We start from the raw sequence: 15255 nt of genomic DNA on the forward strand, positions 1-15255 counted from the left end.
CTCACAGTGTTGGAATGCATTCAGGTGCATCTGCTTCAGGAGACCCGTGTGTGTGTGTGTGAGATCATACAGACTGGATAATGTGTTTATAAATCATACTGCAGTTCTGCACTGTACATTTTCACACTCAAACCCACATGGTGGGGAGGTGGTAGCTCAGTGGTTAAGGCATTGGGCTTTGGATCAGAAGATCACAGGTTCAAATCCCACCACCACCAAGCTGCCACTGCTGGGCCCTTGAGCAAAAGCCCTAAAACCCTCCCCTGCTCAGTTGTAAGTCGCTCTGGATAAGGGCGTCTGCCAAATGCCGCAAATGTAAATGTAAATGTGTAGATGATGGCTGATGTTCCTGCTGGCCCACAGTGAAGTTACACGTGACCTCCTCTGAGCACTATGGTCGTGTTAGAGTGTAAAGTTCAGGGCTAGAAGTCTGATTAGGTTCCTGCTGGAACAATGGCTCTGGGTAGAGGACACACTGATCTCATTAGCCTCGTCTTAATCAAATCTCACGCAGGAGATCACATCAGATCAGCGTTATCAGCTACAGTGTCCTCCAAAGAAACGCAGGAGATCATCAGCGGTACGGGATCTGTCGTCGAGATCTAACCCTCTTCTCCAAAATTTCTCCTTCATGTGAACTAGGAGATCTAAACCTGTTCCAGCATGACCCAAAATGCACAAAGATCAGCTCCATGAAGATAAATTTTCCATGGGTTGTATGTATGTGGAAGAACTCCTGCAACCTGGAACCTCCTCCATTTCTCACCTACATCACTACCTGACTTTACTAAACACCCATGTGGATGAATGAATCTCCACAAAATACTTAATGAAACATCTTCCCAGTAGAGTGGAGTTTATTATAAGAGCATGAGATGTTCAGAAATGAGGACACGATCTTATGGTCTGGTGTCCACATACTTTTGGCTGTATAAGAGGTCATATGAGGTCACGCTGATACAGGAGTGATAGTGCTGGGTGTGTGTTTACTTTCCTTTTCTATGAAACCTGATCTCTCTCTCTCTCTCTCTCACACACACACACACACACACACACACACACACACACACACACACACACACACACACACACACACTCCAACAGGATCATGGTCTCATGCTTGGGAAATGGTGCAGAAGGAGATCAGAGGTTAACCCTGTGGAAGTTGGAGATCAGAAGGTCATGAGATGTGAACTCCATTAACTCTGAGCTGGATGAGAAGTTTGTGGTAGACGAGGAACGAGGCGTCTGAGGAAACTCGATACTTTTTATTTAGAAAAGGAAAATGGATTGGCGTGAGGTTCAATACAAAAACCGAGCTACAAACATCTAGAGGTGAACGAGATGCACGGAGAGAAGAGATTCACTTCCTCCTGCAGCTACACACACTTCACTCACACACACACACACACACTTCACTGACAGGACACAACACTGATGGGCATGGAGGACGCAGGAACCCGGGGAGATGATTGCTGATAGGGGGTTTGAGCTCAGCTGTCCAGCGGGGGCCGGGAAATGGGCGTAGCCCCTTCAGACTGCGACGATGGTGGAGTTTGGTCTATAGAAACACACACACACACACACACACACACACACACACACACACACACACACGTTTCAGGGATCAGAATGAAAAAAAGAAGAGCAGGAGATGCAGATCTGTCATCACTCACATGTGCCATTAGGAGCACCGACATCCAACATCTGCCCCGCCCCTCCACCACCCACTGTACGACCTGACACACACACACACACACACACACACACACACACACACACACACACACACAGTGTCTAGACTGCACATGAAAACACACCACATCGAGCTGTTCTTGTGCTGTAAGGTGTGTGTGTGTGTGTGTACCATGATGTAGAGGGTTAAACGCCTGCCCGCTGCTCTGTGAGGCTCCGCCCCCCTGCTGCTGTTCCAGCTGTTGCCGTGCCTTTAGCTCAGCGTACTTCACCTGCTCCAGGTGGAAGTTCTGCCTCTCTGAGAGTAACTGCTGCCTCTGTTGTTCCAGCTACACACACACGCGCACACACACACACACGCACGCACGCACACGCACACACACAGAGTGAACAGGAGAATATTCATGTACGATAAAAATAAACTGGTATGTGATCATCACTGTTGCGTTGTTAAAATAAAGTTCCCTCACAGCCTCTTTCTCACGGTCCATGATGGTCTCCAGCTCCTCGAAATGCCTCAGCTTGATCTCCAGCTTCTTCATCTGCGTCTCCACCAGCAGCGCCACGAGGGACTTGATCTTCCTTTCCTCCACAGCGGCCAAGTGCTACACAGAGCAGAGAACCGGAATCAGGAGATCAATTCGTTCTCAGGTAGCTCAGTCAAGATGTTCGCACAACATACGTGAAACACTTCAAATATCTAAAGAATGTAAGTTCGAACTGCAGGTGAAGCCTCCTGCTGAGGATGAAGAACCTGAAAAAAATTTGCTCTTCTCCCAAACTCACTAATCCACACACTGGCATTTTTTCCAAAAGGAAACTGAAGAAACTTATGATCGAGCTTGGAGCTGTGAAGAAGCAAAACTGCCTACAGTCCCACCATGCATCTGGGAGAAACATCTTGGATTACCTCTTATTCCACTACAGTTATACACGTGTCTAGAAGAACATCATGAAGCATCATGAAGAACATTTTGTTACGCACCTTGGCCTTGGTGGCAGCAGATGCCAGGGCAGCTGCAGCCGCGGTGGCAATATTCGCTTCGACCAGCTCGAGTTCTGCCCTCCTCCTTCTCTCTCCATGCTCCACATGTGTCTGGACAACTTCCATCCCTTCTTCTACACCACACAGAAGAACCGAGGATACGTTATGTTCCAGCCCTTTAGACTTCACAGTATCATCATATACTATATGATGAGTGAATGCTGAGAACTTAAACCTGCTTTGCTCTCCTCTCCCTTCTCTCCTTCCATCTCCTCCTTCTCCTCGTTCTTCACCCTCTCCCCCTCTCCTCCAGAGCTCTCCCCCAGGGCCTGAGGAACCACCAGAGCAAAAACAAAACACAAGCACGAACAATGAGGAAACACCAACCGTATGTTCTGTATGTGATCACATGACGTGTCAGCTGTCGCACCTTCTCATGGGGATCCGTGTCAAACTCCAGCTTCTCCAGTTTGCTTCCATCTAAAATGGAGGTGGTCATAGAATGTTCCATCAATGCTGCAACTTGCGAACGTATTCACATCTGGATTACAGAGCACTGCAGGATGAGGTCACCAAGAACCCACTCTAATAGAGGTTCTCCATTCAGATGCGAGAACATGATGGAAGCTTCATAACACTCAATCAGTAAGGTTTTTATGTTAATGCTCATGGACTGGATTATACAATCAGTGGTCTCACCAGCAGGGGCACAGAAAAGCAGAACATGGATAAGTCCAAGAATTTTGTTCTTGCTTTGGATTCACATTACTGTAGGCAGACTGATGGACAGAAATTTGGCCAAAACTAAGAAAAAAAAAGAAATCTGATATTTCAGAAACCTGTACTGAGAGTACTGCTGCCCCCTGCTGGTTACCTGAGGTACAATCTGTCTCACTATTTACACCAGGGGTCCCCAAACTCCGTCCCCCACAGAAAAACGTTCGGAGACCCCTGGTGTACAGAGGAGCGTAGTGTGTAGTGTGGATCAGTACCGGTCTTTTCCAGATGTTCTGTCTCGGTGCTGGATGTGGTACTGGAGCGCATTCCGAAGGCCGGCTCCAGTTCTGCTAAACTCTGAGCAGGTTCTGTGACTTTCAGGCTCAGGGCATTGAGGAGCTCCGGAGAAGCTTGTTCTCGAACACGAGAGAACTCCTCTGAGAACGGGACGAGACGGAGACACACGTTTATTTATTTCCTTTGTGAACACACGAACACACACACACACACACACACACACACACACACACACACACACACACACACATTCTCACCCAGGGCTGCCTTGGCAGCAGCAGAAGCCACTCTTGGGTCCACGACAGAGGCGAGGAAGGCCACGGTGCTCATGACCGGGTTTCCTGATTGGCTGAAGGGAACAGGCTGGTAGGCCAGAGGACCCATAGACGCCTCAGAGTTCTCCAAGTACGGGTCCTCTATAGGCAAGCGCAGGAAATGCAGGATACACTCATCCTGTGTCCTACTGCCCACATGCTCCGAGACCTTATTCCAGTCATCTTTATACATCTCTAATGCCTGAGACAGACAGAGAGACAGAGTGAGACAGAAAGAAACAACAAGACAGCGACAGAGTGAGACAAAAAGTGAAACAGAGAGAGACAGTGTGTGAGTGGATGGTGGATTCTCACCTCCAGCAGCAGCAGAGTTTCCTGTTCTGTCCACTCACGTCCTGCATTCGCTCCTTTAGGCTACACACACACACACACACACACACACACACACACACACAGCTTCCTGAATAAGGGATATGTATGTATATATATATATGTGTGTGTGTGTGATTGCGCACCTTGGGATGTTTCTTCGCATAAATATCAGTCCGGAGGCCAAAGTTCTGAAGGTCTGAAGGTTTTTCTCTGGACTTCTCTGGGAAATGGAGCATATGCTGAGAGGCTGAGACCTACACACACACACACACACACACACACACACACACAGAACAGTTAGGACCTCAAACAGTTTCAGCACCAACCTGTGTGTGTGTGTGTGTGTGTGTGTGTGTGTGTGTGTGTGTGTGTGTGTGTGTGTGTGTACCTGTAGAGGGCGATGTTGTAGAGGAACCAGGGCTGTTGGAGTGTCTGTGAGAACATTAAAATGAGGTGTTGGTGGTGGACCCATAGGGAGAGGTCTGCTCTCAGCATCCACTTGGTAATTAATCAGACCCCACTGTTCCAGGAATGCATGGACCCTGTACACACACACACACACACACACACACACACACACACACACACAGAGTAGTGCTTTGGTTGTTAATGATGCCACAGTGCAGGAATCTGATTGAGAGACAAGTTTATATTAATACTGTAATACTTCAGTGACAAGACAGTGTTCCACACACACACACACACACACACACACACACACACACACACACACTGTGCTAACCTCATGAGGGCACACACATCTCCTGTAAGGTTCCGTCTGCAGGAGGTGGAGGTCAGGTACTCCTGGGGGTTCAGCCGGTACGTGTCGATCATGAAATTACGATACGCCAAATATCTGAAACATTGATCACACACACACACACACACACACACACACACACAATATGTACACACTCCAGCATCTTTAAAAGTATGTGCACCCCTGACCATCACACCCAGTAGTCCTCACTGAACATCTCAGCCCAGATCTAGCACTGACTGTAAGACAGATGGATGGATGGGTCTGATGGTCTCGATGTATCAAATAGTTGTGTGTGTGTGTGTGTGTGTGTGAGAGAGAGAGAGAGAAACCCACATCTCTGGTGATTTGGACTTGTTCTTGCCGTTGAAGAACTCGGGCAGTGCTCTCCTCTCTATCTGATGAATACTGAAACAGAGAGCAGATTTCAGGTCTTTACCATCACCACCATTTCCATCAATATCTTCACAATCACCTTCATCATCATCATCATCATCATCATCACCTTCATCATCATCACAGGGACACAATGTGCATTAAAAAAAGGCAGACACCACAATCCCAACAAATTCGTTCCAAAGAAGCAAGGTGTGTGTGTGTGTGTGTGTGTGTGTGTACTATAGGAGAACATTGAACTCTGTTACTGCTGGAGGTCAGAATCCACCAATCACAGCATGTGTGTTCCCCACTGTATAAAAAACGCTTTTCTTCGAGAAGACATACCAGTTGTAGTCGAACCAGGAGGCGTAGCTGGGGATGATGATGTGGTGAGTCTGCTCTGTGGCGCTCTCCTCTCCTTCCAGCCCACGACCAAACTCACGGCCCTGGTCCTCCTCATCCTACACACACACACACACACACACACACACACACACACACACGTCTATTAGTGCTCCTAGACCTCATTAAACCAGGTGTGATGATGTGTGTGATCGATCCTCACCCTCACTCCTGACAGGAACTCATCCTCCTGGTCATCTAAAAGAGAGAGAACCATTACACAAACTTGTGTCATAAAGCCACGCACACACACACACACACACACACACACACACACACACACACAAAAAACACATGATCATACCCAAGTCAGCCATGGTTCCTCCTTTCACTGGTGTGTTCTCACTGTCTTTTTTCAGGTTTACTGTCAACACAAGAGTCACACGTTACCATCACATCATCACAGAGAGAGAGAGAGAGAGAGAGAGAGAGAGAGAGAGAATGTATAGAAAAAAATAGAGACAGAAATACACACCGTTTTTTGGCAGCTTGACCTCCTCCATGTTCGGTACTGGTGTTGGATCTTCCATGTCTTTGGTCAGATCTTCTTCTGGCTCCGCCTCTTCCCGTTGGCCCCGCCTCTTATAGGAACTGCAAATCACATACAATACATACATCACGCTCGTGAGGATGCAATTATTAAATCAGACACTCGGGAACTTGTCCATGGTTTCAGAAGCTCAGTAGTCCTGCAGGTGGAAACGGCTCGAGTGAAGAGAGAAGTCAGAGGAGATCCCCAGACTACAGCAACTCAAATAACAAAAGAACAAATGAAGTTGAGGGCTTATCACATTGACCCAACCTCATCATGACCTGGACATCATCTTATTATTTCACAAAGCAGAGGAACTTGCAAGGAACATGACCAACATCATCTTCCAATAGGGATGTCAGCATGAAGCAGAATCTCAGAGCCTTGTTCCCAGCACGCTTGGAGCAAAGAGGGTTCTCCTAATATTACTGTGAGGAGAATAAAATGGTCGGTGAGTAAACGTGTTATCCTCACCCCTTCTTTCCTCCTTTCTTTCTGGACTCAGATGCGGGCGGAGACGGGGAGTGTCTTCGCTTCTTTCCTGAGGTCCTGCATTCCTGCATGGTGCAAAAAGAAAAAAGATGAAAATACAGGACAGGAGGAAAAGTCCGGTGGAGGAGGGGTCAGGCGGAGGAGGGGTCAGGTGGAGGAGGGGTCAGGTGGAGGAGGGGTCAGGCGAAGGAGGAGTCAGGGGGAGGAGGGTCCAGGCGGAGGAGGGGTCAGGCGGAGGAGGGGTCAGGCGGAGGAGGGGTCAGGCGGAGGAGGGTCCAGGTGGAGGAGGGGTCAGGTGGAGGAGGGGTCAGGTGGAGGAGGGTCAGGTGAAAGAGGGACAGGTGAAAGAGGGGTCAGGTGAAAGAGGGGTCAGGCGGAGGAGGGGTCAGGCGAAGGAGGGGTCAGGTGAAAGAGGGACAGGTGAAGGAGGGTCAGGGGAGGAGGGTCCAGGTGGAGGAGGGGTCAGGGGAGGAGGGTCCAGGTGGAGGAGGGGTCAGGGGAGGAGGGTCCAGGCGGAGGAGGGGTCAGGCGGAGGAGGGTCCAGGTGGAGGAGGGGTCAGGTGGAGGAGGGTCAGGTGGAGGAGGGGTCAGGTGAGGAGGGTCAGGTGAGGAGGGGTCAGGGGAGGAGGGTCCAGGTGGAGGAGGGGTCAGGGGAGGAGGGTCCAGGTGGAGGAGGGGTCAGGTGGAGGAGGGTCCAGGTGGAGGAGGGTCCAGGTGGAGGAGGGGTCAGGTGGAGGAGGGGTCAGGTGGAGGAGGGGTCAGGTGGAGGAGGGGTCAGGTGGAGGAAAAGTCAGGTGAAGGAGGAGTCAGGTGAAGGAGGAGCCAGGGGGAGGAGGGGTCAGGGGGAGGAGGGGTCAGGTACCTCCTCATCTCGGGGGTAGACACGTCTCCGGAAACTCATGCCCCGTCTGCCATCGTCCACCTCATAATCTTCCTCGTTCATCCACTCATTATACGTGTCCATGTCGAGAAGCCACTTAGCGTGGACCTGTAAGGAACGTAGAACATCAGGCACCTTCACAATCCACTACTGCACACTCAACCAACAACGTGTATACTTCAGGAGCAAACGTGTCGACCATCGCACACGTCTGGGATGCTTCTCCGAACATCACGCCGCACTGCTCCAGCGGGACCACGTACACAAAGCAAGCTCGATGAAGACGTGTGAAGGTTGGAGTGGAGGGAATCCGAGTGTCCTGCACAGACCTCCTCAACCCTGCTGAACCTTTGCGATGAGCTGGAACCAGAGACTCCGGTACCTCCTCCATCATCAGAAGTGGATGATCTGATGCATCGTACTTAACGAGTACATTTGGGTTTCATGGTCATGGTGCACATACTTTTGCTCACCTTCCAAGGTCGTTCAGAGGTCGGAGCTTCCTCTACATCCACGTCCACATCAGTGGCAGGCAGCCACGTGTCGTAACTACAGACGGGGGAATGGAGGATATGTTTCTCTCAGTAAATCACAGTGGTGTGTTTTATTTTACGAGCAGATAAAAACGTAACTAATCAAACACGCAGCAAGAAACCAATCAGGGTCGAGCGCACGCTCTGTTTTACACGTGTTTTTATTGGACAACTATAATAGTATATGTAATATACAGGTGTTAATCCTCACCTGTCCGGATACATGCCCCAGTGCACCATCACGTGCTGGTTCACCCGCAATACAGGCCGGAACCAATCTTTCGGGGCCAAAAAAACACAATAAGCATACACACACACACACACACACACACACACACACGTGTTACTGAGTTCACTGGGACATTCCTTCTCTCTTTCTCTTTCTCTCTCTCTCACTCTCTCGGAATTATGAGGAAAAACGCTTCTTATGTAGCTACAGCAAATAGTTTCCAAATACTTTTGAGCCGGCATTTCCGTCGGAATGCTCTTGAAGTTACGCGGAAATTCCAAACCTGCTGCGGTGGAGGACCCTGCGGGCCCGGTCTGTCCAAATACTTATGAGCAGCAGACAAAGAGCGGCTTTGGTAAACGCACATACACACCTTCATCTACAGAGTGAGGAGTGGGGAAGATCTGATGGGTGGCTTGTAAGCGGTCTTCTGTGACTGAACCCTGAAAGATGGAGACAGAGAGACACAGTGAGACACAGAGGGACACAGTGAGACACAGAGAGAGAGACACACAGAGACAGAGTGAGAGAGGGAAACGGAGTGAGACAGATAGGTGGTGACACTGAATGAAACACAGTAAGACACAGAGACAGAGAGAAACGCATTGAGACAGAGACAGGGTGAGAGAGTGAGACGGAGTGAGACAGAGACGCGGTGAGACTGTATGAGACACAGAATGAGACACAGAGACAGAGAGAAACGCATTGAGACAGAGTGAGACAGAGATGCAGTGAGACTGAATGAGACACAGAGACAGAGACTAAATTGACACACTGTCATGTCTACCACTTTCTCCACACCTTATGTTTCATGACGATGTCCTTGAGTTTGCTGGTCTGCTTCTGGTCCAGCTCAGGAGACAGATACACCACTGGCCTGCTCAGAAGATTATTCTACACACACACACACACACACACATTTACAATTACATAACTGAGTGTGATTGTGTGTGTGTGTGTGTGTGTGTGTGTGTGTGTGTGTGTGTGTACATCTCTCTCAGTACCTGTAACAGCGTTTTCTCCACACTCATGAACATCTCCACATTGCGGTCCACTCTGGAGGGGTTCTGCAGGTCGAAACGGCGCCTACAGAAGGAGAGCACGACAGTTCCAGCTCTATTGTTCAATCACCAACAAAAACTTCAGATATTTGTGAAAAGAGCGGTCAGATCAGGCCCTGCTCCTCAGCACCACTGTGATCAGAAGATCCACAACCTGAAGACTCACCAGCCCTGCTCCGTTTTAAACTTGTACACTGAGCCAAGGATGTGACACAGAGCTCCTCCAGGCTTCATATCCAAAAAACACTTCGCCTGAAAACAAGACCACGAGTAAGTATCAGTGGGAGACACGTGGGAGACACGTGTGTAGGATTAAGAGATGACTCACCGGGAGTTTCATGAGACCAGGCTCGCTCGCTTTACGCCCAAACGTGTCCTCCTGGAACTGCTGCAGCTGGACCACCAGCACCGAGAGGGACTTACTGGAAGGAGCATCAACCTGCACATACTGTCCATGAAAACATCTTTATTTCATCAGTGGGCCACAGGGTGTGTGTGTGTGTGTGTGTGTGTGTGTGTGTGTGAGACACGTAAAGAGGAACACAGTGTACAGATGTGAACAAACCCTGGTAATGCAAGTTGCAGCAGCTCAGAACTGTCACACTGCTGATCTACTCCTGATCTCCATCTGATCTAAAACTAATCTCCAGCTGATCTAAAAACTAATCTCCAGCTGATCTACTTCTGATCTCCAGCTAATCTACTTCTGATCTCCAGCTGATCTCCTTCTGATCTAAAAACTGATCTCCAGCTGATCTCAAGCTACTCTGCTCCCGATCTACCGCGAATCGCCATCTGATACTGATCTACTCCTGATCTACTGATGATCTCCTGCTGATCTACTCCTGATCTACTGATGATCTCCTGCTGATCTACTCCTGATTTGATCACTGAAGTTGATGCTACAGCACGTTGAGGTTTAGGACATGAATCCCCTGAACAGTGGCCTATACCCAGGCCGGGTCCCGGGTGATGATGATGATGACGATGATGATGATGATGATGGGTGACCCTGTATCTCCCTGCGACAGGTGATCCTCACTTATCCCAGTAGGTACCCTCCTACCCCCCCCAGCCTCCCCTTCCCGGCACTCTGACGTCACCGGCTCCGCTCCGTACCTTCTTGTAATGTTTCCCGATCCAAGAGCGGATGGAGTCAAGCTGTGCCGCGGTCTCCGCACTCTCCCAGAACTCCACACATGGACCCCCGTCCTTCTTCCGGTTCATCGCCGAGGTACCGGCCACCATCTCCCCCGCTGAGCCTGCTCCTGCCCCCGCGGTCTGCGCCGCCATTGTTACACGGGGAGGAAGTGTCACAACGCACACCGCCCGGTGGAGCGAAACTCGCCCGACCCTGAAAAAAGTTAAACGCGCATGCGCAACATTCTGCGCATGCGCTGAGTTCACCCGAACGTCTAAAAAAAACCTCGCCTTGATCTCGCGATATTTCCTGCAGCGTCACATGAAAAGAATCTCATCAAAAGAATAATATATATATATTTTTAAAATGTTTTTCTTTTGAATTATTACTTCAAATAAAGTGATTTAAATTAGCAGATTAAAGAGTACAACAATTAAAATAAATAAATAAATGTCATTTACAGGGTTTAATAAATTATTATACCCTGATTATTTCATTATTATAGTCCATAATTCATCATTCAAATATCAATCTATTATTGATAGTTGAATGTCTCAGGGGATCAGAAGCCCAGTGCGGTGTGTGAAGTGTCCTGGAGGAGAAAACAGAACATATGTGGGAAATAGAAAGATTTATTGTGGAGAAGCTCGTGTGAATGTGGAGTTTATGAACAGAAGCTCTTGTGAATGTGGAGTTTATGAACAGAAGCTCGTGTGAATGTGGAGTTTATGAACAGAAGCTCGTGTGAATGTGGAGTTTATGAACAGAAGCTCTTGCAGACATCTGCTGAACATGCCTCCTCTCCCTGGTTTAAAGGCTGGGCAGGGGATGGCGCATGCGCACTGCACTCAGGGAGTGTTGGAGACGGTCAGAGAGACGGACCGTTCAGAACCCGATCAGAACCGCGGTCTCCCGCCTGGATATAATCCCATAATCCACACCTGTAATGAAACGGTGCTTCGGCGTGTGTCGGCGCGCTGCCATGCGGACAAACCGGACATGTATTACTACTGCTACCGGAGTACAATGAGCGCGGCGTGGCCCGGAGCGGAGCGTCCGCAGAGCTGCTGCGGTGGTGGTGGTGGAGGAAGAAGCGGCCAGATCGTGAACGGAAACGGTATCGGAGAGATCACCGAGTGGGAGTGCGATCCCGCCGCCTGCACGGGGACGCGGGGGAGAGCGGACGGTGCGTGGCGCGGAGGCGCAGATGGAGAGGAGGGTCCTCGGTGCACGGGGAGAACCGGGAGAGAAGCCGCGCAGAGAAAGTGCCGGAGACCGTCGGTGGCGCTTAGCAAGCGCCGGGGATGCAGTTCCGGCGGGGGCGAGAAGAGGGCGTGTTTCTCCGCGACGAGCACCGCGGAGGCGTCGGCGGCGTTTCACTGCGGCGGCTCGGAGCCTGACAGCGGTACTGTGTCCGGTTACGGGGGCGAGGCTCGTGTCCGGAACACATTGTGGGGAAGTGGAGAGAACCGCGAGGTGCGAGACGAAAGTGCGAGTTTTCCGTGCGACAGGAGCGGCGCGGTGAACGGAGAGCGGCGGCGTGGCTGCAGGACGGCCCGGGGCCGTGTGAGGCTGTGTCGCGTACGGTCCTTCCTGGCTTCTGCCGCGGGGATGAGTGCGAGTGGTGCGGGGCGTGTGGCTCAACTCTCGGAGAACGGGGACTGGGCGCATCGGCCGCAGCACACAACGAGGCTCGGCGTTGCTTCCTCCACCTCCACCGGCTGGTCCGGAGCGCGGCGGCGCGTTGTAAACGGCGGCCGGTGCGCGGTGCAGGTGGAAGCGTCCCGCGCCGAGGCCGAGAAGCGGCAGGTGCTGCTCGGAGAGAGAACCGATGTGTTATGGCGCCGCCTCCACGCAGTGCAGGTGAAGCAGGTGGAGCGACACGTCACGCAACAGCTGGGAGACCTGCGCGAAACCGCCGTGACCCCGAGCACCGCCGAGCTCAGCCGCCTGGCACGCACCTGCAGTGGTGTCCTCCGCACCGCTGGGGGCGCCCTAGACTCCGACCACACAGGCAGCTCCAGTGACACTGAGGAGGAGAAGGAGGACAAGGATGATGAGGATGATGATGATGATGATGAGAATTGGTGTAAAGGAAATGCTTCACCATCCAGAGTGAAATCAGTGTGAGAATGATAAGCTCAAGTTCTGCTGCATGAACACACACACACACACACACACACACACACACACACACAGTAGTGTACCTGTACACCTGCACTACACCTTACACCACATTAGGGGGTGGAACCCTGAAGGGCAGTACACTTAGTGCAGGGTTAGTGACCCGACCTGACCCGTGCTGGACCCCTCACTAGGTGTACTGCCCCTCAGGGTTCCACCCCCTAATGTGGTGTAAGATGTAAAGTGACTCTGTGCTGATTTTATCCTCACGTTCGTTCTCCATGACTTTGCAGGTGCAGGAGCAGGGAGTGGCGGTGGATAAGAGAGAGGGCGTGGCTAGGCAGTCGGTGGGTGTGGCTACAGGCTCAGGTGTCGGAGCTGGAGTATGGGATCCGTGCGCTGACCGAGCTCTATATGCACCTGCGGCAGGAAAAGGTGACCAGACGATGGCGCTGTTTTCTGTAACGTAGATAATTTTGATATGGAACAGTTCATTTCATAAAGGTGTGTTTGTGAGGTTTCGCAGTTGAGAGCCATTCACTCGGTACCTGAGACGCCCCTCAGAGCTCCACGCCCCTCTCCTGCAGCTCACGACTGCAGGTTCAGGTCAGCTACACTCACGTGAACGCGAAGGGCGTGGTTAGGGGTGTGGTCAGCGTGCTTTATAAGGTGTGTTGGTTATCTTTTCAGGAAAAGGCTAGCTGAAGACTCTGCCTCATCATCACACACCCCACAAAGCGGCACTTCGTCTGCTGCTCGGGTTCGCCCACTCCTGCACCGAGCGCGACACCGACTGATCCGCTGGGAGGATTGCCCTGAACTGGGAACTAAGGTAGCTTAATGGAACCTTGTTCCAGAAACCATCACGATTATTGAGATCTGGAGATGGTATGAGGCGGTCTGTTGATGTTGTGAAGCTTGATTTATGTTCTCCTGATCGAGCTTGGCCATCTGCTCTCGCCTCGTTAGCTAATAACACACCCCTTTAGTAAGGTACGGTTATCAAATAAACTAGCATGATCACGTGCATAAGTCTCATCAGATATCTCTCTCTGTCTCTGTGCCAGGATGTGAGCTTGCCCTGCTGCTGTGAGCCTCCTGCAGTGTGTGTGCTGTGTGGTCCTCCACACCCGCCCGCAGACGGGAAGTCCTCATGCAGACGTCACAAAGGCCTGGATCAGTGTCTTCACCCTGTTCTCTCCATGCCTTCAGGTTTATTCATCACTCATCACACTTTGGTTTCACGCTCAGCTCTGGAAACATCAGAGCCTAACAATGGAGCTTTAATAACCTCTTAGCAGTTGCAAAAATGTTGGCCTTCAGATCAGAAGGTTGTGAGTTCATTTCCCAGCAAACACCAAGATAGCACTGCTGGGTCCTCAAGTAAGGCCCTTTAACTCTTTTCACCATACTAATGAATGAGGTGGTGCAACACAGATGTTAATAAACTCCTCTCTCCCAGACGTAAATAAACTCCTCTCTCCCAGACGTAAATAAACCCCTCTCTCCCAGATGTAAATAAACTCCTCTCTCCCAGACGTAAATAAACTCCTCTCTCCCAGACGTAAATAAACTCTCTCCCAGACGTAAATAAACTCTCTCCCAGACGTAATAAACCCCTCTCTCCCAGACGTAAATAAACCCCTCTCTCCCAGACGTAATAAACCCCTCTCTCCCAGACGTAAATAAACTCCTCTCCCAGACGTAAATAAACTCCTCTCTCCCAGACGTAAATAAACTCCTCTCTCCCAGACGTAAATAAACTCCTCTCTCCCAGACGTAAATAAACCCCTCTCTCCCAGACGTAAATAAACCCCTCTCTCCCAGACGTAAATAAACTCCTCTCTCCCAGACGTAAATAAACTCCTCTCCCAGACGTAAATAAACTCCTCTCCCAGACGTAAATAAACCTCTCTCCCAGACGTAAATAAACCCCTCTCTCCCAGACGTAAATAAACCCCTCTCTCCCAGACGTAAATAAACTCCTCTCTCCTAGACGTAAATAAACCCCTCTCTCCCAGACGTAAATAAACCTCTCTCCCAGACGAATAAACCCCTCTCCCAGACGTAAATAAACCCCTCTCTCCCAGACGACCTGTTACTCCCCAGTCCTTTACACTAAATGTATCATTATCGATCAGATGATTGTAGATGGTGTGTTTTCCAGACTTTCCTCAGGCAGTGGATTGTGTGACTCCTTTGCCGGCTGGACATGGTTCTAATGATGTTACGAGGTGGATGAGAGAATTCACTTCATCCTGCGTGAGAAGACGTGGTCAGGGACAGCAGAAGGTGGGGCGAGTGAGGAGGAGACTTGTTGGACCACGCCCACCCAGCACACTTCCTCCACTTGTGAACGCATCAGGTAAAAACTTTAAACAC

The 15255-nt window shown here is 50.4% G+C and overlaps 2 protein-coding genes across 4 annotated transcripts in view; one reads left to right on the forward strand and one right to left on the reverse strand.

Moving 5' to 3' along the window:
• Positions 1-1253: 1253 nt before the first annotated feature.
• Positions 1254-11026, reverse strand: smarcc1b (SWI/SNF related, matrix associated, actin dependent regulator of chromatin, subfamily c, member 1b). Of its 2 annotated transcripts, XM_046834482.1 has the most exons (28): positions 10728-11026; positions 9937-10056; positions 9775-9860; positions 9552-9633; positions 9349-9441; positions 8921-8990; positions 8530-8596; positions 8259-8334; positions 7768-7893; positions 6888-6970; positions 6357-6472; positions 6186-6245; positions 6045-6079; positions 5825-5940; positions 5438-5509; positions 5084-5197; positions 4730-4883; positions 4485-4595; positions 4324-4383; positions 3952-4210; positions 3673-3834; positions 3111-3160; positions 2916-3009; positions 2681-2814; positions 2166-2300; positions 1868-2024; positions 1677-1739; positions 1254-1561 (listed from the first exon to the last, which is right to left on the reverse strand). In XM_046834482.1, exons 1-28 carry the CDS (start codon positions 10899-10901, stop codon positions 1494-1496), a joined length of 2937 nt encoding a protein of 978 aa, XP_046690438.1. In that variant the 5' UTR covers positions 10902-11026; the 3' UTR covers positions 1254-1493. The 2 variants fall into 2 exon arrangements, with proteins under 2 accessions (XP_046690438.1, XP_046690439.1); XM_046834483.1 differs by lacking the exon at positions 1677-1739.
• A 273-nt stretch (positions 11027-11299) lies between these two features.
• LOC124375819 (KAT8 regulatory NSL complex subunit 1) overlaps positions 11300-15255 on the forward strand; it is a 7410-nt gene continuing 3454 nt past the window's right edge. Inside the window, exons 1-6 of one of the 2 annotated variants that reach the window (XM_046834477.1) lie at positions 11300-12875; positions 13167-13308; positions 13391-13479; positions 13564-13705; positions 13941-14085; positions 15041-15238. In XM_046834477.1, the coding sequence (XP_046690433.1) occupies positions 11509-12875; positions 13167-13308; positions 13391-13479; positions 13564-13705; positions 13941-14085; positions 15041-15238 (2083 nt within the window). In that variant the 5' untranslated portion in view covers positions 11300-11508. The remainder of the gene's footprint in view (positions 12876-13166; positions 13309-13390; positions 13480-13563; positions 13706-13940; positions 14086-15040; positions 15239-15255) is intronic. The other variant, XM_046834478.1, reaches the window with a different exon arrangement.

The sequence above is a fragment of the Silurus meridionalis genome, chromosome 22 (assembly GCF_014805685.1).
Source record: "Silurus meridionalis isolate SWU-2019-XX chromosome 22, ASM1480568v1, whole genome shotgun sequence".
Lineage (NCBI taxonomy): Eukaryota > Metazoa > Chordata > Actinopteri > Siluriformes > Siluridae > Silurus > Silurus meridionalis.